The sequence below is a fragment of the Amphiprion ocellaris genome, chromosome 18 (assembly GCF_022539595.1).
Source record: "Amphiprion ocellaris isolate individual 3 ecotype Okinawa chromosome 18, ASM2253959v1, whole genome shotgun sequence".
In the NCBI taxonomy this organism is placed as follows: Eukaryota; Metazoa; Chordata; class Actinopteri; family Pomacentridae; genus Amphiprion; species Amphiprion ocellaris.
In genome coordinates, this window is record NC_072783.1 from 31,421,633 (window position 1) to 31,443,104 (window position 21,472).

General features: G+C 39.1%; 1 protein-coding gene and 1 long non-coding RNA gene across 2 annotated transcripts in view; one reads left to right on the forward strand and one right to left on the reverse strand.

Annotated features, from left to right (window-relative positions):
• The window catches only part of cpxm2 (carboxypeptidase X (M14 family), member 2), a 32,436-nt gene extending 12,237 nt beyond the window's left edge, over positions 1 to 20,199 (reverse strand). The window contains exons 1-5 of the mRNA XM_023273492.3: positions 19,530 to 20,199; positions 16,444 to 16,545; positions 11,145 to 11,254; positions 6,341 to 6,480; positions 945 to 1,029 (exon numbers count right to left, since the gene is read on the reverse strand). Of these exons, the coding sequence (XP_023129260.2) occupies positions 945 to 1,029; positions 6,341 to 6,480; positions 11,145 to 11,254; positions 16,444 to 16,545; positions 19,530 to 19,830 (738 nt within the window). The 5' untranslated portion in view covers positions 19,831 to 20,199. The remainder of the gene's footprint in view (positions 1 to 944; positions 1,030 to 6,340; positions 6,481 to 11,144; positions 11,255 to 16,443; positions 16,546 to 19,529) is intronic.
• Positions 7,702 to 10,788, forward strand: LOC129347465 (uncharacterized). Its single transcript, XR_008599580.1, has 2 exons — positions 7,702 to 8,300; positions 9,165 to 10,788. It is a non-coding gene; the product is annotated as an uncharacterized LOC129347465 (long non-coding RNA).
• Positions 20,200 to 21,472: the final 1,273 nt, after the last annotated feature.

A 21,472-nucleotide genomic window follows, 5' to 3' on the forward strand; every position in this document is an offset into this window, starting at 1 on the left:
TGTTTCCTCCTTATTCCCTAAACGTCCCGTCATCTTCCCATATGCTGTACTTACAAGTATGTATTGGTAAAAACTGTATTTATACTCTGCTAATACAAAAACTCCGAATTTGCATGTTGCGGGTTCTAATCATTAACATTGCCAAAAAGATCAGTAAAACACAAGCCCATTCACCTGCACAATGCCATTCAACCTTCATATCACCAGGAGCTTATTGCAAATGCTAACATGCACCGTTGGAGTTCCTTTCTCCACCTTTTGGCATTTCTAAAGACCAACACAGTAGGTTGGCATTTGGCACAAAAGGTGCCTGAGTGGGTGAGAGCTGAGCTTGTATCAAAGACTAAATTGCTGTAGGGGTATCATCTCCCACATCAGTGCCTTCACCAGCCATGGGAGTGTACAGTTACACCGAAATATTGTTAACTTGGACGGGAACCACAGTAGGAAGCGGTGAGGATATAATTTTCCTCAAAACTATCAACTTAATCAGATTTGCATGTTCATCAATGATAGGATTATTAATATTTCCCAGTTTTTTCTTTCTTTTTTTAACAGCCAAATGTATCAGTGAACAGTCTGCTGTGAAGGCATTGCTCTGTTTGGGTTCTGTCTATTCAATTACATCAAGAGCCCAAATATTAAAAGGGCCAAGATGAGATTCCCACCTGCTTGAGGATCATCATTATTTACTATTGCTGCTCAGCTCATTAAGCAAGGAAATAAGCACACATCTAAATCTCCTTGTGTAATTGCTCTGGAGCAGGAATTCATTTTTCTATCTGGTTCCAGTCAACCAGGGACGCATGCAACGAGACTCCTTATGTAGCTAGTTAATAAGGAGAAAAAATAATGTCTGAGCTCAAAAGCTTTAGTGGGGTTATGATTGCCAACCTTGTAGATATATGTGAGAGGATTCTAGTTTTAAAAGTCATGATACTCACTAAGTCCTCGGAGCCATTCTTCAGCGTTATCCAGGTGTGACTGTCGTTGCTGACCATGACTTTGTATGAGGTCACCCAATCACTCCTGTTAATGTCATAAGAAAATCAAAGGATGAGGAGGGGAAAAGGAGTATCCTGTCAGGCTGAATTCAATGCAAATACAACACCAAGGTGACTGTGAAGCAGCCCCTTGGCACACATCCAGATCATTTAAATTCTCAGAGGAACAAATAGCACAGCTGGAGTAGAGGTCAAGGAATTCATACACTAAGTGACACCTGAGTGTTTTAGACAGGATATTTTATTTTAACTCGGCTTACTTTAGTCTGTTGATCACACTGAAGTTCTCTTCTGATTGACTTCATGCATTCATTTGTTTATATGAATCACTGGACAATTAAAAATGTGAGTGATGATTCAGTGTTCTACAACCACGAATTACAATTAAGGGTAATTTATTCCACCTCTGAAGAATGACAGTAAATGTTAGAGGAACATTTTGAGAAATACACTCACTTGTTGTCTTTCCAAGAGTTAAAAGAAGACTGAAAGGCCTCACATATCTGTATGCTGAATACAAAACTAGAAAGCAAATGCAATCCCTGCTTAGTACTACCACAAAAGAGGGAGAAAGCTCTTGATTTAAGTCAAACTCAGATTTAAAAAGTGAGTCAAGCAGCACAATGAAAGCTCACTAATTAACACGTTATATCCAATTTGTTTCATCTGTTAAAGGAAAAGACACTAAAATATTAATATCCCATCATCGCACACAGTTCTACCCAGAGTGTGCCACATGTAGCTTGGCAGTGAATCCCGTGCTTCTGGATAAAGACATCAGTGCTGAGTTGGTCCAGCCTGGTAAGAATTCCCAGTTCTGCTAATTAAAGTACTGTTATAGACAGAAGCTCCTGAGATGGCACCGCAGACAGTTAAATGCCCTACAGAGCTAATTGCGGAGAAAGTCTGTCTCAGGCATCGGTGTCTTCGGCGCCTTTGGATCACGGTGGCCTTGAAGGAAAATTACAAACACAGCCTGATAAAGTATCTCCCCATGCTCTCTAACTACGCTGCAGTTTCCAGAAGTCTGTGTCACCCTTTCCAATTATGAAGCACAAAGGCCAGAAGTTCTCAAATATTATTACAGAGTAAAGTCAGTGAAGGTAGATGGTTGGGGAAATCGTGAAGAGAAGCAGTTTGTCTTTTTAGTGAGCAGAGGAGCCTCTCTTCTGCTCAGTTTATCACTTTGTTGCTGTCAAAATTACTCTCAAAGTCATTCTAATAACAAAAAAGGGAAAGGTTTTATAGGCTTAATAAATTAGAAATAAGCCAGGCTGGGTTGCCAGGATTGTCCCTATTTTTGTTTTTATTTTTGTAATTTTTATTTACACTTATTGACACTATAGCTTTGTTTTTGCTGTACATAAGTCAACTATGTGTTCATCTTTTTGCAATATTACAGTAGAATTTTCTAATTTGCAAATCAGGAATTTAACATGTCTGAACGGTGCAACATGAATAAAATGATTTGTGGAATTTACCAGTTAATTCAAATTTTTATTTAGAGACAGTTACATAGTATTTCATCAAAATCAATTTAGAAGAAATGTATTAACATTTGCAGTAGCAGATGTATTGTAGTGGAAGAACCCTTTAATAATGATTAACTAACACCTACAACTGTAGTATTTCGCCTATAATCATTAAGAAACTCATTTAATGACTTTTTTTTGGTCTTTGAAATCCATCAAGTCTATCTGCTAGAAAGACTTTTCTCTTTTTCCAACATCAGCCAAATGGATTTGGCATAACCTGACCTTTAAGTTGCTCTTCTTAATGGATAATCACTGATTTCTTAAAGCAAAAGGAAAGCTAATGAATCTATTAATAACAGCGTATAAATCTTTTATGAAGTGTTCTTTACACAAAATGTTCTCCAAAAGCCATTACCAAAATCCAATTTAGGCCACAAGCCCAAAGTTAGGAGACCTTTGTTATTTTGCTGCCTGACACAATAAGAACTAGGAGTCCAGTCTAACATAATGGAAAACCCAGTCTTGTTTAAATAAATCAAAGTGATATTGTTAGGTACCTTTATCCATTGCAAAGCACACTTATTCCTTTTGTAGGTCAAGGATGTTTCTCAAGTGCTTGTGGAATCAGATGTGCAGACCTATTACAATTTAAGTGTTCTGTGCGCATGTGTGTTTGTCACAAATGCAAAAAACAGATTCAAAACTAGGTAAACTCTGTCCAAGGGTAGAAAATGATTTTGTCTGTCAGGTCACCACTAAATGTTTGTGGTTTTAGGACTCCAAGTTGTCTGCACACCTCATTCTCATGCATTTATTTTTATTTGGCACAAATGTGCACCTGGACTCAACTAACAGATTCAATTGACCTCACATAAGACATTTCTGGCCATAATTCAAGAATTCATATGCTAATAGTAATACATTTTCACAGTGTCCATTGGTATAGTATATTAGTATACTTTTAGATGATGTGATAACATTTTATACCCTAAAGGTCAAAAGTCAAATTCACTGTGGCATCATAATTATCTGCAAAAACAGTTTTCTTGCCAATATTCAACACCATAACTCAGATTGTGAAAATATTTGTTGCATCTGATTAGACACTAAATTAGTGACGATGATTTTTTACAAGTCTGGACAGAAATAACTGCAATACAACCACAACATTGTAAATCTAGTTTTCTACTACTGTTGGTTCATTAACATGCACCCAGTCGGTTATTTTGACCCACTTACAAGCCATTTCAACCTTGATATGAAGTGTTTTGTTACTTATTTTTAATATGTGTACAATTGCAGTTTTTAATATCACATTCACACTGAAATTTGTGTCAGTTTTGAGGTCAAACTTGAGCTTATTATGTTAGTCCTACGACCCAACCGTAATCAAGCACTCGTCAAAACTGAGGCCCGTTGTAGGTGTTCCTCTACAATTACACATCATTAGGTATGTTTTAACATGATGGTAAATATACATTGTTGCACAGTAATTAGGGCAGTGAGTTCTAAATTTAGAGTAAATGTTTTGAAAAAATGTGTTGATATAGGTTAATGTGTTGCTGAGATGAGGAGAGGCAGTGGACGTTAACATCTCAGCTCCATGTATTTGTAAGTTTGATGATACTATAATTTTAACCCGCCGTTACCAGCAAACGTTGTTATTAAGTTTAATTAAACGTATACAGTTTGAAAATGAATCCCTACTTCTTAAATCTCTCTTTGTCCCTCTTCATCTGAGTGTGATGGACAAGCTTACAGTGCAGCAAAATCTCTTTTCTCCAGTGTTATTTTCATAATGTGGTGACCTTTTGAGAGATATGAAAAAATGAGGCTGCACTCCAATCAATCAAATTCATAAATCCTTAATCCCACAGTGAAGGGATCAGAGAAGACTTGTGAAAAGGGCAAACACCTGTGAAGGGTTCAGCGTCATGTGGACAAGATTGAAAAGCTTGTTTTGTTTATATTTGTGAAGTCAAATTTTCCAGATAGGTTTAAGGGAAAATCCAAGAGTCTCTTAGAGTCCTGGCGTAGTTTCTGCTGTCTGTCTAGTTTCAGTTTTGTTTCCTCAGAGTCATATTGAAACTCGTGCCATGCGCACTTAGATTTTTGGCTAGTTATTGTGTTTGGTTCATGTCTGCAGCATGGCTCCATGGATGGCAAAACTGGTCTCCATCACTTTGGTCTAAACTGACTCTGTTGTGGCAAATATTCGTTGGATTTGGATCGCAGTTTGTACAGACCTTCATGGCCACCAGAGGATGAATCCTGCTGACTCCAGTGATCCCTTAAAATTTCCTCCATCAATCTGATTATTTGGAGTTTTGAGTGAAAAGTCTCAACAACTATATGAAATTTGGTGCATACAATCAGGTAAAATCAACTATGCTATGTGTTTAGTGCTAATTAGCACATTTTCACATTCTAACACACAAAATGAAGGTAGTTCCCACAACAATGACTAAAATTATCAGAAAGTTCCAAAATATTTTAAAGAAGTTCAATAGAAGAAAAATACTTCAGATCAGTTTTGGCAGCTTTGGTTCCATTTAAGATTTTTGTTTATATCCAAAGTACACTTTATGTGCAGTTGTACAATACACAGTAGATACTTTGAATGTAGTCTTTTGATATACAAAGTTCTATTTTTGAGTCACAGGAATTCATTTTAAGGTTAGATTGTTTTGAATTTGTTTGACAGTTTTTGGTTTTCCTATTTGTGGACATGCTGACAGCAAACTTATTAGTTGAAGAGCAATGTTTCACAGCATGTTAAAGCATTTTAAAATGCTGCATTTAAAATAATGTTTCCATAAGGTCAAACATTGAACTGAAACATTCAGTGGATGTTTTCAGGGCCACAGATTATGTCACATAATAACAAAGGAAAAATGTTCTCAAATCAAAATTCTAAAAAGTTCCTGTATTGTGACATATAAATAAGAACATTCTGAGGATGTTTTGGGGATGTTGTTGAGGTAACACATTATGTTCTTCCATAAAACATTCTTACAATGTTACGTGATGATGACAGAAAGACATTCTTCATGCAAAATTTAGAAAACATTTAAATAATAGAGAATAATGATCTTTGAAAGCTATCACCAAACATTTTGAGAATGTGTTAAAAGAACATAATCTGACCTTTAAAAAGGACATTCAAGAGACTAAAAAAAGCGAAAATTTCTGCTGAAAACATTACTAGAATTTGGCAGAACCCTATTCGAACATTTTTAGAGGAAGGAATTTCTATCTGGGTCAGTATATTGTTATTGTGAGCTACTTAGCAGTTCTCCAGGCCCACTGGCAGGGCTGTCAGATTCTTGTTTTTATTTAAAAAAACTACTTATTGCCAGCCTGTTCTTGAAATTAACTGCTGATTTAAAGCTAATTAAGCCGGAGAAATAACAGGTACAAAGCAAAAAAACTGTTTTGAGTGTATTTGCTTGTGGAGACTTTAATTTTCCTTACAAATTCTAGGTAATTAGCAGGACTCAAAGCATTAAAGAAGCTGCTTTTATCCATCTCTTTATGGATTTGATGATGGGATTTACACTAAGCTGAGTACTTAATGCAACAAGTAATACCTACATTGACCAGCTTCTGTACAGCAAACAAAAAAACAGTATGTCAAATGTGCTAAATTAAAGAGCTCCTTGGAGACAGTTTTTCATTCAGTCATAACTGTCCACAAGCATATTAAACAAATCTCCAGAAAGACACCATCAGCACCAAATGGCACGAAGCCAATCCCCCACTAAAAATCATCCTTTTAAGTAAGCCTGGGCGAGAAAATCCTCATTCTCGCTGCGCAACCATCTGCATCTCTCCATGCATGTCTGCAGGGTTTCTACTCACGACCAGAGGGAGCTCCTGCCTTGTGTGATGACCCCGGTGAACTTTGTCAGCCTCCTGGCATCCACCTCGAACCACTGCAGCGGGTCGTCTCTCCCGGCACACCAGGCCCCGTCATAGAGGTCATCTTCATAAATGCCAGCCTGCAGGCCGGAAATAGCAGCATTTTATTGCAGATGTACACACTGACATGCATATATGACCTCTGTATGGTGCAGGGAACTGACTGGTGAAGTTGTTTTTATTGCATATTTATTTCAGTCTGCTTTTCAAGTGATAGCACTGGAGAGATATGCAAAAGTCAGCAAGACTGAGCTGTTTAAATCTGATCTGGCAATCTCAAACATGCTGTCAAGATAAGAATCAGCGTAGCTTGATAAATGCGTCTTTTGACATGATAAGACAGCATATCGGCTGTAAATTTTCTAATATGGGTACAGGCTACATTAATCAAACTACACAGGATTCTGTCCCTTTCAAGGAGCAAACAGGAGCAACAGGAAGCCAGTGAATTTGAGGAATGAACACCATCTGCACTTCTTTCCAAATTCCAACATTTCTGAATTTCGGTGTAATGTGAGGAAGCGATTCCTTGACAGCTGAAAATGTTGAACTAATTATAATGTAGTAAATGCCACTGTATAAAGCTTGTACTGTAGCAGCTGACACTCTTGGCTCAGCGAAAGATGTGTGAGGAGTCACACTCATATGCTGACAGGCCGCTCTGTTTATCTTCCTCATCCCAACTCAAACAGCATGATATACTGTACTATACATGCCGAGTGCATAATCTCACCTCCTCTTTATCATAACTGTCAAGCCTCTTTGAAGTACACCACTCTTATTATGCGTTTTTACACAGAACAACTCATCATTTCAACACAGGAAACTGACTCGACACGTCTGCATTTACATATCCTCACCTCAAAGATGAGTTAAAGGTCATCATGTGAGTTAAACAAGCTGAAAGGCTGATCTGATTTTCCCTAAAAAATATGTTCATGTGAAAAGAATTTGAGGATGTCTAAATTATATTCACATGCAGCTATAGGAGAAACATAAAAGTGTTTAGCTGCTTTCAATCCTGCTTCATACGTTTCTAGATTTTTGTTCAATGATGGATGAGACTTGCAAACACTTACCTGCCAAGATGGTCATGTTTTACGTTCAATTTGTCTGTCAGCTAGCAGGGAATCTCTTTGTCAAGGCATTGAAAAGAAAAATGCAAGAAGTTCTGGCAGAGGACTTTACTCCAATCCAGATCCAAACCCTGGGATGTTTCATAAACTATTTGTTTGAATGGAAAAAAATCTGGCACTTGTATCCCATTATTGTCTGTCATTGCCAGGTTCTTCCATCTTGAATCATCAGAGGCCATAAACTATGCATATATAAAATGGTATCTGTGAAATTCTAGTTTGATGTATCAAGTACTTTCCGAGATAAATGGTTTTAAAAATTGTCCATTGACGCACTTTTAATGCATTTTTGAGGTTGTGTTCGAGCGCCAGTATCTCAGGAATGATTGAAAAGCCTGAAATCTTCACTTTTATTTCTCATCATGGCATTGATTCAGAATCTGCGATACTGGAACAAGTCGATCAAATTGTGTCTGATTAGGGGTGAGTTAAAATTTGAAAAAATGGAGCTGTAATGAAAAGTCCCATTTTTCAGAGAAGTCAGCTAGTGGCATTTCCTGAACCATATGTAGCTGCATGTCACAAGAATGCAAAAGAAAGCATATAAAATAGTTTATGATCCAACCCGCCTAAAGAAGGGTTAAATAACCATTTTTATTCATTTCTGATCATTAGTTATTTCCACAATACATTTATGAGTACTGTGGGTTGTATTTTGAAGACCGGAACTTTATTTTGGATGCGACAGGAAGTGGTGCGCTAAAACATTCATAGCTTAACATCGCTAATGACGCTGCCGTGAGAGTTGATAACGAGAGAAAAAGGTATGAAAATCTGTTCATCTTTCACGAAAACCAAGAAATTATTATTCGATTACATAAACTGATTGAAATTCCATTTTAGAGGCTGCAGAACCGTTGAAGAAACACTTTTAATCGTCCTGTTTTCTAATGAAACCGCTTCTTGGTCGGCTAGCTCATGCTGGTTTAATGAGTGTGTATGGGGAAATACCACGAGGAGACCATGCTAGCTACATGCTACCGTGTATTGCACATTTTATGTTGTTTTTAAAGAATGCAATATTAAAAAGCATTTATTTGATAGTTTGACTTGATAATTCATATTAATCCGTCCTCTATCGCTAAAATAAGCACATTGTGAGACTTTTACTATGAAGTGCCGAGTCAGCTTCCCTGTATGTGACTGAAGGTTAAAACCAGACTCAGCTGAAAGGGAAAATGTCATTTTAAGTCAATTAAGATGGATAAAAGCAGCAAAGCTGTAATTTATGTTAAATGTGCTAATTAAAAACAATGTAATTCATTTATTTCATTGAAAATCTCCAATCCTATGCTCCAAAGGGTTAAATAGAGAGACAATACACCTGGAAGAATACAAGTTACTCACTTTACCTTAAAGGGTAATGTGTCCTTTATAAATAAGTGAATTCATTGGTAGAATGTGATCATACAGTTGCACTCTATTGTAATTACAGTTGGTTAAAATGGTATATTCTGACACAATGAAACATTTATTATGAAAATAACTCTGGTTATCGACTTGTAAACTATAGTATTTTGTTTTCCTATCAGAAAAGATCGATTTTAATGTTGTACAACACTTTGAATGAATCTCATTGGATGATGTTGCACCAGAACCTGGACTATAGAGCTGTTTTGTAAATACAGGTGCCTGGAAAATGTGAAGCTCCAGTCCTGGTGTCCAACGAGGCTGACCAGTGATCCAGTTGATGGCGAGCCTCCCAGTGGAACTTTGAGCCTCCACCACACCATCCAGTGGATTCTGTGGTAGGATTGTCTCAGTCCCACTGACTGACACCAACAAGAGTCTACTTGGATACTTTTCCTTGACTTTGACTACTCCCTTGACTTATTGACTTGAACTTTGATTGGATCCACAACGAACCGGTTCCCCAGGAATACTTCAAATGGACCTTAATGTTTTTTTTCTCAGTTTATTGGGCCGTAGGCATTGTACTGTAATTATGTTGTGCACTGTTTAGTTTTCTAAAACTAAAAGTTCACAGTAGCAACATATACCTGTGTCCAGTGGTTATTGCTCCTAGCTCCTACCAACCGAGATAGCGACTTGTACATACTCAGAAGTGGGTTACAATGATATGAAATTATTGGTCACAAATTGGGGAATAAAAGCTGTTTTTATTGAACTTTCATAAATGACTGCAGGTATGACAAGTTGTATGACAAAAACAAAGAAGCCTAATACAAGAAAAATAGAGTTCTGGACTTTTAAAGTGGTTGAAACTGGATTGATAGGCAATTTATTTAAAAAAAATAAATATCCAAGAAAGTACTTGATTTAATAGCACTAAAGTTTTCCATATGCCATTTTAAATATCCATACTTTATAAATAAAAAAAATTCAAGCAAATTATGTAGTTGGGCAGAAAGCTTTATAAAAATTAGATTTTTTAAGATGCAGTTACCCTATGTATTCTTTTTTACATGATAGGGACACAGTTTTGAAACATTTCTGCAAAGATTCTTGCTAATCTAATGTCTATGTGTTATCTCTATTCTTTCCAGTGTTTCAGTTGTTTAGGTTTTCCTGCTTTTTTACTTGTTTCTCACTATCAGACCAGTGTTAAATTCATTCCAGTGCTGTTGGTGTCTGTAATTTAAACAAACGATAGCTGCTATAAAAGTGAAAATAAACCAAGGTTGCTGGACAGAGGCCTGATTTAACAGGCAACATCTGCCTCCTATGTGTTTCTCCTGACACCATCTCTGGTGCACACATACACCAAACAACAAAACAAAAGATTTTGTTGTTTGGTGTGTCTTTCTGTCTTGAGCGAATTAAGAGCATGTGTTGTGTGTTTTGTTAATTGTGCAGTTGGATTTGGAGCGGTGCAGCTTGCAAAAGGCTTGTTGCAGCCTGTATGCAGGCTGATACCCTCAAAGAACAGCTTGCACTAACAGGAAATACCTCTTCTCCCAGATGCCAGTCCTTTTTTATTAGATCTGGGGATATGCCCCTGATTTGATGGTGACTATTAGTTTCTCTGTTTAGCTTCTTTCCAAGAGCCATCACCACCCTGAACTCTCACATGTCTCACGTCCCACATCCAGCCAACAATAGAATGTGAAATGTGCAATATACACCACTACCTCATTCACTTTGCTATTTATATTTATATTCACAGTTATTTATATGTATATTTGTAAATAGACAGTTTTGCACTATTTTTTAAGATTTCTGCACTGAAAAGGAGAAGCTTTCCAATTTTGTTATACACTGTATAATGACAATAAAGCATATTCTATTCTATTCTATTCTATTCTATTCTATTCTATTCTATTCTATTCTATTCTAGTCTAGTCGGCTTCGGAGTATTAAAATATGCTGTGAGCTGAAACAGAGTAATAATGTCGTCCACATTTAACAGAGCAGAAGCCAGCTATCACTGCCAACAACTCTTCAAGAAGCTTAAATATGAACTTAAACTGGTCCTGAAATTAAAAGATACTATCTCCCCATCATATTTCTTTTAAACTGTGGCTTTATGGAGTAAAAAATGCCTCAGGAGACAGTTAAAGATGAGATAGCCCAGGGTATAATGCAAGCTCCAACATTTCTGGTAAGCTTTCAGGAAGCTTCGCCAACACTTTACATTCTCGTCTTACCTGAATGTTAAGGCGACCTCTGTGTGCACCGAGGCCGTAGCGTTTGGTAGATGAAGCATGGAGCTGGAAATCATCAATCTTCAGTGTCTCCAGTCCCATGGGAGGGCATTCTAGGTAACGAGAATGACAAATTGGTTTGTGATGGTAATGTTATGTGTTGCATTGCTCTGGGAGAGTGGCTTTCTGCACAGGATACTGGAGCTCCTTGGTCAGGGGCCATGCATTTGTTAATAGCTTGACTCAACAGTAATGAGCAATCGAGACTTTGCACAGTGAGCTCCAATGTGTGAAGCAAGAGGACAGCACTCTGCATTTGTACCCGAGAAGATCTAATAATAGCTGCTCCATAGAGAAAACCCAATATAGTCGACACGTAGTTAACTGTGAACAGTTTTGTTCTAGTAATGTGACATGGCAAATTAAAAGCAGAGTGTGACAATTGCGTTTCTTCCTCAACACGGAAACGGTTTCATCAAGAAAGTCTCCTCTGCAGCTAATTTGATCACCTTTTAATACTTGGAGCTTGAAAGGGACTAATAAAAACAAGTTGTTATGCATTTTATCGTGTAAACAGCTCCATTTGTCAAAATCTGGGAAATCAAACCACAAAAGGTGAGCCTATTAAAATGTACTTTACCACTGTGATGGTGGCTTTGATGTTTAAACCGCTGCAGATTTTTAAAACGTGCCAAAGCTTCATGGGTGATTAATGATTGCACGCTGTGAATGCTTCCTTTTTGTAATTTTGCATTGCACGCCTATCAGAGTCATCCAACTGCACCCTGAATACATGATTAAACAGTCGAAATGACTGTAGCGATATCATTATACTGAAAGAAAGAAAATGGGAAATTGCCGCAGCCGTGCCTATTAACCTGTCAAGCACGTTTCAAGGTAAAAGAGATAGAATGTGATCAAAGGAAGACCTTCCAGAGTCAGAAAGGTCTTTTAGAGATGCTTGTTATGTAATGGACTTTACAGATGATGACTTAGATTGTTATGGATGTTTTTGAGATGCGACAAGCTGTGGAATTAGAGAATAGTCTATTGTCACAATGATTTATCTTCAAATGGATGCTCAAACTCATTTATGTACTCTGGGCTGTTGTTATTTTAGTAGTCAGATCAGTAGATATTAAATATGATGACAATCAAGTACAAATCATGCAACAGTACCTTGATTTTAAATGGCTCTTTCATAAAATTGTGAGACACATAAACCCTGATACATCCTGACTTTTAGTGTGTAGAATGGGTCAGTCCCCAAAGTGCTGAATCCTACATTCCCCACAATGCAACATGCTGATAAACTCCCACAGTTCAAAATGCAAACTGACATTATCATCAAGGTTGATTTCTCAGCCTTTCTACACAGCAGACAATATGAGATTGTTTTCTCAGAATCAGTAGTGACCCCTGTGACTAGTGAAGTGTACATCAGTGTAAAGTTACCCTCATAAAGCGGCGACAGCTACAGTTGTGTGTGAACTTGATGTCATCCTGTCAGCATGTTGTATGGCTCCATATATGGATTACATTCCCATTAACAGACTAGTATTTCTGTTTTGCTGCTTTCCATTACAGTGCAGCATTTTAGGAGCACTAGAACATAGACTTGTGGAAACTGCTGGCTCTGTTTTCATTAGATAACTCCAACCACATACTGAGAATTTAGCAAGCACCCATGTTTGCATCTTCACTGGTCTTAACTGTCACTGTGTCGTTCCCTGATTCGTCAGGCTCATATTACATGAATATTTTCTGCAAGAAAAGATGAAGAGAGATATGAGCCGTGACTACAAACAGTTAAGTCAACATGGGGTATGAAATGAAAGATGTCAAGCAGAAAAGCTACAATGTGATTTGTACTTGTCTTAACACGGAACATTTCATTTAATTAATTTTTTTTTTTTTTTTTTTTTAGTCTTCTTCTGGAGGAGTTTGTTTCCAACTGAAATCAAATATGGAGTAGTGGAGCAAAAAATAAAGCTGATCATAAAAATCATCAGAACTGGAAGGCGTTAGAGTCACTTTTCCTGCTTACTGATCACTTTTACAGCAAAAATTCAAGCCAAAATCACAAATTCTGCAGAAGATGATTGTGCTGTTCTTGTTAAAGCCCAGATCAAAGCACATGAATAATCTCCCATAAGACATTTACTAGCAGTACCAATAATCCCAATTAGCAGCCATCAACATGAATAATCAAGCTGAAATTGACTCCATCAACTTTCCACTAATACCCAGTCATGCTACAGCAATGGTTTGGCAGGGAAACAGTCGTGTTCCAGACACTTTCTTTTAGAAAAGCACACACAAATCACATTCTTCAAAAAACAAAGCTGCATATCACTACAAACACTTTCATTTGCTGCTGGAGGGGGTTTGCAGTTCATGTGAACAAATGCCTGTATTGAAGTGGTTGCAGAAACTGAGATGCTGTTCGCTAAACAGAGCTCTTTGTGTGAGATTGGCTCATCTTTTTACACTACAATGGATATCGTCCAGTGAGGGGCCAAATGGGCTTATCAGAGTTGACGTGTGAAGTCTCTGCTGCTCAGCGGCTCTTTGGGTCAGATCAAGCTGTTTGCAGACTTCCCTGGACCTCAGCAATGGAAGTTCAGAGCAAGAATTTCCGATTGTGCAGCGATCTGTTTGTACATGCAGCATATGTTGCACATGTCGCTGTCACACAGCCAGGGAAGCCTTTACAAATGAAGTAAAAAATGGAATTCTCTTGAAGAATACTGTGGATCTGGACTTGCTTGTCTGAATATATGCATCTGAAGTTGGACACGAAGCCCTGCAGCAAAGCTTGTATTTATTTCAGAAAGGAACTTGGCTTTGCGTACCTTCCGGATATGTATGAGACAATGATGATCGTCAATCACAGATTTTTAGAGAAACCACAGACAGAAGAGATCAGCATCCAAAATCCACACATGCATAAGACAGTTTATGACTGGTGCATAAAGCTAACATAGCTTGAAACCAAATTAATTCCTGCTGTAAAACTGAAGCGTAAAAGTTGATTAACAAGCCAGAGGCAAAACCACCGGTAAGACCGGTCAGTGTCGTATGCACAGTAACTTTATACAGCAATAAAACATGTGTTGCTGTACTTGTGACCCTGCGTTCCTATGTTTACAGTCTATAGGCCTGCTGGCTTTCTGAATATAGCGATCACAACATATTAGGGACAACTGGAGCCCTCCAAGAAGCCCAAAGGACTAAAAAAAAAGTAGATGGGCGCTTGCCATGTTACAAAAGCCCTAAATTATTATCACCATCTGCATGCAATCCTTCACAAGAAGGACCCACACAGGAACACAGCATCTGGTTTCAACACTGGAGTGTAATAGAAATGACAAAACACACAGTCGAGTCCTCATCTGTTGCTATCTAGGCCACTTGCCACGATGCTGCTGAGGCCCATAACCAATTCTGGAATCGAAGTTTATTCCTGAGCTCTTATTTCACATCTGGTGGTACAATATTGAAATACTTTAGGTGTGATTTATTCATATTTTGATGTTTATGGACTGTAGGCTTTAAAGTGCTTCCAAACAAAGAATCTTTGACCTTTTTTTTTAAATCGGATACACTGATTTTTTTGAGGAAACACTTTGAGTCCTGTAACAATAATTTAAACAGAAGCGGTGTTCTGTTAACTTTAAATTTCATAGTGAGACTATATTATATTGATGTAACAGCAGCAAAAGCCACAAAGTTCAGCTGTAAAGAAGTCACATTTAATTTTCCTGCATTTACGAATATTCTCCAAAGTGATTATAATTACTTCTCATTTTATTTTGAAATATTCATCTTTGACAAGCACATAAGGCATAAAATCAGCAAACTATCTACAGAAAGTTTTCAACTTTAGCAAAAGCAGCTGTCAATCAAGTAATGTTTAATAGTTTAAAGGTGTGTTTTAATGGTTGAGATTGAGCTTTTTCATTTCTGAAAAGAAGCTTTTTGTTATTTCAAAAGAGAAACTAGAAGAAAAATTATTTAACATCTAGTTGTGACAGATTCTACCCTAAATCATCTTTGCATGTTAGAAGACGGCTACACTTTAAAAGCCTCCTTACAATCCTTGATACAGTTTTTCCTTTTCATCAGTCTATTTTTGAAGAGATATAGTATTCTGTTAAAGCCAGAGTCTGCAGCTTAACAGAGCACACATGATACATTATTATATCTGAAACATCTTCTTTCAATAATGTCTCATTTATCTGGTGGGAATAATGAATAAGCTGTTTAAACATTAACTGATTGAAGCTTTGGAAATCCCTGTTGGTCTTAGATCTACTGTTCAGTGAATTCCCAGTTGTTTTTGTGCATGAGGCAGGAAATCGTGTTCTGCTAAACTTCCGACAACAGCCAAATAATTAACACTTTGGAGGAGGTGTAATTAGTAAACCTGAGCATCTAAGCTCTTCATCTGTAGAAAGTTTGTGTTTTTTTTACATTGCCGAAGCCCTGACAGTGTGGCAAATTCAGAAAATAGACTGGTGTTGAGTCAGGTTCAGCCATGAAAACATGATGTTGGAACCCTGAGCCTTTCACATCCTGACTGTGTGAGCCATGTCAGGCGTGTCGGCATTGAGTTCCCATTTTCCAACATGCAAGAATAACCAGCTCTCTGCTCTGGTTCCCCCGGTGCCAAATTAAAAATTTGCAGGCTCTCTGTCTGTCTCGCTGAGTTCCTTACAATAGCCCGACATAAACACATAAATTCACAGCTGGCCACCGTAGCTGCTCTTAATCTCCCAGCGTTATTAAATACAGCTTCTCATAATGCTCGAAAATGTCGTACACTGTGTAAATAAGTCTAACAAGGGCGGTATCAGTCTGTTGCGAGTTGTGGAAAGTCTGAGGTGAAAGCTTTGCATTGAATCATGCTTTGAGCAGAGCGAGTTTAATCTATCATTTGACATGCCAGAAAGGCTACTGGGGCATCCTGACTTCAGTTTAGAAAATATACTGTGATCCATGGAAACCAAACACAATGTTTCATAGGCAAAGAGGACATCGGTGCCTCTGTGGCTCCATTCCACTTCTGAGAGCATCATCTCCTACTGCCAGACCTTTCCTCTGAGGGAAAATATGCTTTCTGAAAACTCTTTGCCTTTTCCAAAATATTTGTCATCTCTGAGAGAGTTTGGTTCTTTTTTCCCATCATAACAGCTCCTGTGGAAGTGGAGAAACGATCCGTGCACATCGGAGAAAAGATGAATTTTTATGAGGTCATGAATTTCCCATAACAAGCGAGTGTCACTGGTTTTTCACTCACCATCTGTAATCGAGTTGTAATGTCCATCACCTTCGGAGATGCTGTTTGGGTTTTTCAGCGAGCTCTTCTTGTTCTTTTCTGCCTTTTTGTTGGCTGTTTTCACTGGGGAAAGAAATTGCATTAAGACAGAGCAATAGATGTACACATTTCTTCTAAAAATGGAACCATAAAAGGTTGAATCTCATTTTAAATTGCTGATTCATCGCTGCCAGGATAGAGAGGAACAGCAATAGTGTTGACAAAAGAAAAAAAAACTTTAGTGGGATTCAGTCCGACACATATGGATGGATTCAAGATTGGGGACTGAACCAAGAGATCATTTCTGGGCACAGGATTTGAAAACCTTTAACTCTTGTGCTCCTTACATTCAGTAAAGCTCTCATTCACATTAGCTCAATAATTTGCACCCTCGTTTAAAAGATTGAAGGGATTTAATGGATTCATACAGTGATAACATGTATGCAATAACTGCCCCAAAGCTCAGATCAATCATGGAAATACCCGGCATGAGAGGCGGGATAGAGGGGCAGGAGAGTCACATTCCAGGGACTGAAGATGGAAGTGAAGAGCGTGCTTCTTATTTGACTGGGTTTCAGGTCAGGAAAGGCCCCACATGACAACAACCCGTCTTCACATCTGAAAGTCTTTATCGTGGTTCTGGGGACAGGTTGAATCCTCCACAAGGCTTTGAGCTGCACATGTGGTTCGGCGTAGCAGATTTAGAGAAGCACCGACATATGGTCACCAAGATGCTGGCATGGTGCAGCAGAGTCATAGTGATGAGAAGCTGAGCAAAGCACAGTAGGAAGAATACATTAAACACTTTTAAACTTTTAAGGCATGGCTGCTTCTCCCTATGTTGTTGAAAAAGCGCTTCACCCTCAATTTCACCTTCGGAAAGTACAAGATTTTTCATCGTGTATGTACATGAACCGCTGAACCCACCATTCTCCTTCTTTCAGATCAGACAAAAAAATTCTCCTCCATATATACTAAATAATTTCTCTGACCTCCTTCCTCCTCTAAAACTCTAGGTAGTGGAAATATTATTCATATCATCAAGCTGAATCAAAAGGGACACATGAGAATCCCAGCAAATTTGTCCAAATCATAAAAAACTGCACTTAAAGCAACACGAATAGTATTTTTAGCTACTTGGCAGCAGGGGTAGAAGCTGTAAATACACCTTGCATATGTTTATTGTGCATTTCCATGCAGCAGACATCACTCCTGCAGGAAATCTGTGAAAGATGTTGATGCTGCGCCTTGTTCGCCTATAGTTTCTTTGTATTTCTGCCCCACTGCACTGGAAACATTGCGTGGACTCAATTTTTTATATATTTCTTTTCTTCTGAAAAACAAAGTGTACTTTGTCTGCATGTTAAAGTTTTGCAGAACCAAACAATAAGCAGAAAGACCCTGAAATGGCAAGTTCAACTGTATTTTTTGTGTCACTCTGAGTATGCAGTTTCAAATTCAATGTAGTTATTTTGTCCACTGTTAATATAAAAAAAATGCATCAATACAGCTGTAAGTTCAATATTTTAATTCATTTGTTTAAGGGACAGTCAGAGTCTCCACATTTACCATCAACTAAGTTGCTGGAAATAATTTTACTTGAAATTCTTTGCAGTCGGTATTCATGCTCCTGTTACACTCAACAACACAAAACAAATGATGCTGTTAACATGAATGCAATCATGAAGCTAACAAACAACACAAATCAAATGGAGGCAGTGACTTATGCATGTTACGTATGTTTTCATCGTCCACTTGCAGCAGGTATCTCTGCTGCAACACGTGCAGCCACATACCTAAAACATGAGGTCACTGTCTACACAGCTGCTCTATATTATCTGCCCACGGCCAATAGGAAGCCCTGGTGCCCGTTACGATCCTCCAATCACCTGGCTGCATTTCAAACATACCTTCCAAACCTGCTATTGCATAAGCTGAGACTCCTGTAGTAGATCTGAGCTGTACGTTTCTACACGGAACACAAGCGTGGCTCTCACATGTGCTCTGGCACCTCCACATAACGCCGCCCTGACCTCTGCTGTGCACGAAGCTTTTAATCCTGCTGTTGTGCACACGGCACACAGAAACATGGGTCTGATCTATGCATGCTGGAGAGTGAGGAGGAGGAGAACTACCTTGCAAGGTCATTGTTGTTGTGTTTTTTTCTCTGCACATCCATCACCATGTGAATTGAATTCAGATGCTCCTTTAGAGTCAAGGAGCCTGTGAAGGTTCAACTGGATGCTTCAGATTTTCCATTTTCATGAATCAAACAGTGTCTGTGGCACATTCGTTAAGAAAAATTAATGAAACAGTTGCTGTGTAAGCAATATTGTTCTGCAACTTCTTTTAAAAATCATTCGTGGGCGCCCGTATAGCTCAACGTGTTGAGCAGGTGACCCATGTACAGGGGCTGGTCCCCGACGCAGCTGGCCGGGGTTCGATTCCCGCTCGCGGCCCTTTGCTGCATGTCTTCCCCCGACTCTTCTCCTGTTTCCTGTCTCTCTCACACTGCACCTATCCAATAAAAGCCGATAAAAGGCCAAAAAAATAACTTTAAAAAAAAAATCATTTGTTTTCCTCTTTACAACTATCCACTAATACAAAAAGCCTCATAAAAGGTGTTTTTTTTTTTATCTAATGCTTCTTATTTTCTTATTTAAAAACAGAATATAACTCTTCCATCCATGCAATGCTGTCATGTTAAATGTATTGAAAACGCAAGACTTGCCATAAAGAAATCTGAAAATGATTTTCCATGGACTGTCATCTCATGGGAATAAAGACTCATAAATTTACTTCACTCAAAAGTTTCAGCAGAACTTTAGTTTTCTCTTCTAAGATGTTGCAGCCACACAAACCCCTGCTGTCAGCTTGAGTCTAACATTTCAAAAGTCAGTATTGCTGACTGATTGACCTATTAAATGCTAAGATGCTTTTGTGGAGCCTTTCTAGATCAAGCTGTTCTGCTGTATATACAACACAGCTTGAATCTGATAGATGTTTTGGTAAATAAAAAAAACAACATTTTCTCAAGCTGTCCCTTGAAGAGATGGCAATGCTTTTACCTGATTTTGCATCAGCTGTGGGTTTATCTGTCTGCTTGCTGCTGTCAGCTGCCTTTCCCTTTGGCATTTTCTTGGCAGGGTTTTGCCTAGAGTGTTCATGCCCGTCAGGTATCGAGGCCACGGGCTTCTCCAGAAACTGCACCTGGTTGTATTGCTCTCTGGTCAGCAGCTCCTGCATGTAGTAATCCTCATCCTCGGCGACTGAGCCATAGCTGAGGTGTGCAAACCCCACGAGGAGTCCCAGCAGAGCCAGGGGGGTGAGGAGGCTGAGGCGGTGGCTTGTCATGACCTGGGGGATCATCTCCAGCTCAGAGTCCCGATGTCGTCTCCAGACGAGCCTGCTGCTGCTGCCGGACTGCGTCCCATCAACTGCTTGCCTTCCTCTCCCTCCCCACTCCAACACGAAGAGTTCACAAAGTTCTCGGAGCACTCCAAGTCACTGACGAAAGCAGCGGAGCCAGAGGGTCCACGGACGCCTCAGCCTGGGAAAAATGCAGTGAGGGAGGGAGAAGCACGGAGAGCAGGAGATGAGGAAGCAGAGAGGGAAGAGGCAGGGAGGTAGACGGAGCAGTCGTCTCCTTCAGATGCTGGCAGGTGACTCAAAAAGAAATCTTTGACTCAAACCAGTCCAGGGCGCTGACACACTGCCGAGTCACTTTATTGGTCTGGGTGAAAGTAAAATAGAGGCTGGAACTTAAATTGACACAGTTAGGATCTGCTTTCATCTTCATCTCCTCCCACTCTGTCTGGGGCAGGAGCTGCTTTGAAAGTTTCCTCTTTCCTGGGGAACAACTGGGGCACTTAAACAGCTTTTAACCAAATTCTGTGACCAAGCAGAAACAAGTGTCCTGACCCATGTCCAAACTTCCAAGCAAACAGCAGCAGACGTCTTCTCCTTTTTAACCGGATCAGTTATTTATTGAGTTTTATATCAGCTAACACCGTTTAATATCCCTTTACTGGCAAAGATGATTAACTTGTTGCTCTCCTGCCTTTATTTGCTGAGGCTGAACTTATTTCAGCCAAGACGTGTGCAGACTCTGCAGTCATTTACACATTAGCAAGCAGCTGAAATTTAACCAAACAAACTCTCCGTGGAGCATCCAGGCATGTTTCAACACAGGGATGAAACGCTGCCCTGTGTGTCACTGCTCATCACATCAGCACTATCTGTTCCTCGTGAAGCTTTTCCCCTCCTTTTTTCTTTCTCTCAGCAGCTGATGGAGACTCACTTTCAAGAGAATACAATAACAGTGCCTAAAGCGAGAGTCAAACTGACGCTGACAGTCCTGGTTAAAACCATATTTTTATCAACTAAAAAGATGTTTCTTAAAGTTGTATTAAACAAAAAAAGACACAAGTTTAATCACAACACTCCCAGTGTGTCATCTTTGGTATTTAAAAAGAATTTGGAGTTATTGCTAAGCAAAGAAAAGTCTAGCCTTGGGCTTAAAAGATCTAGTCATAAGGAGTGGGGATTCCACCAAGTACTAGCACAGCTAATAAGTACAGCTTTTGACATTTCATCAACCTGAGGGAAGACAAACTAATGCAAGGATAATAATCCCTTAACAAGCCTGGTGGCCTGCCTGGATGCTGCCCAATTTAAATGCACTGGTTCATTAAACATAACTGATGTAGATGGACATTGCATGCAGAGGAGTCTAAAAAAGGTTGCGTGGAAATCAGACTTGCACCTGAGACTGAGGGAGCTTGTGAATGGAGGCTAAAAGGGGGCTGAGGCTGCAGGCTAATCACAGCAGAACAGGAGCAGGAGTGGGTGGACAGCTCGAGGCTGCAACACTCTGCGTTCAGCTGGCACAATCCTTCGCCAGCTAGGCAGGCATTCTCTGGCATCCAGACTACACCCATCCTGAACTGTCTGGGAGGAAGAAAGAAGGAGGAAACAGGAGGAGGAGAGATGAGAAGAAGGCAGCCAAGAG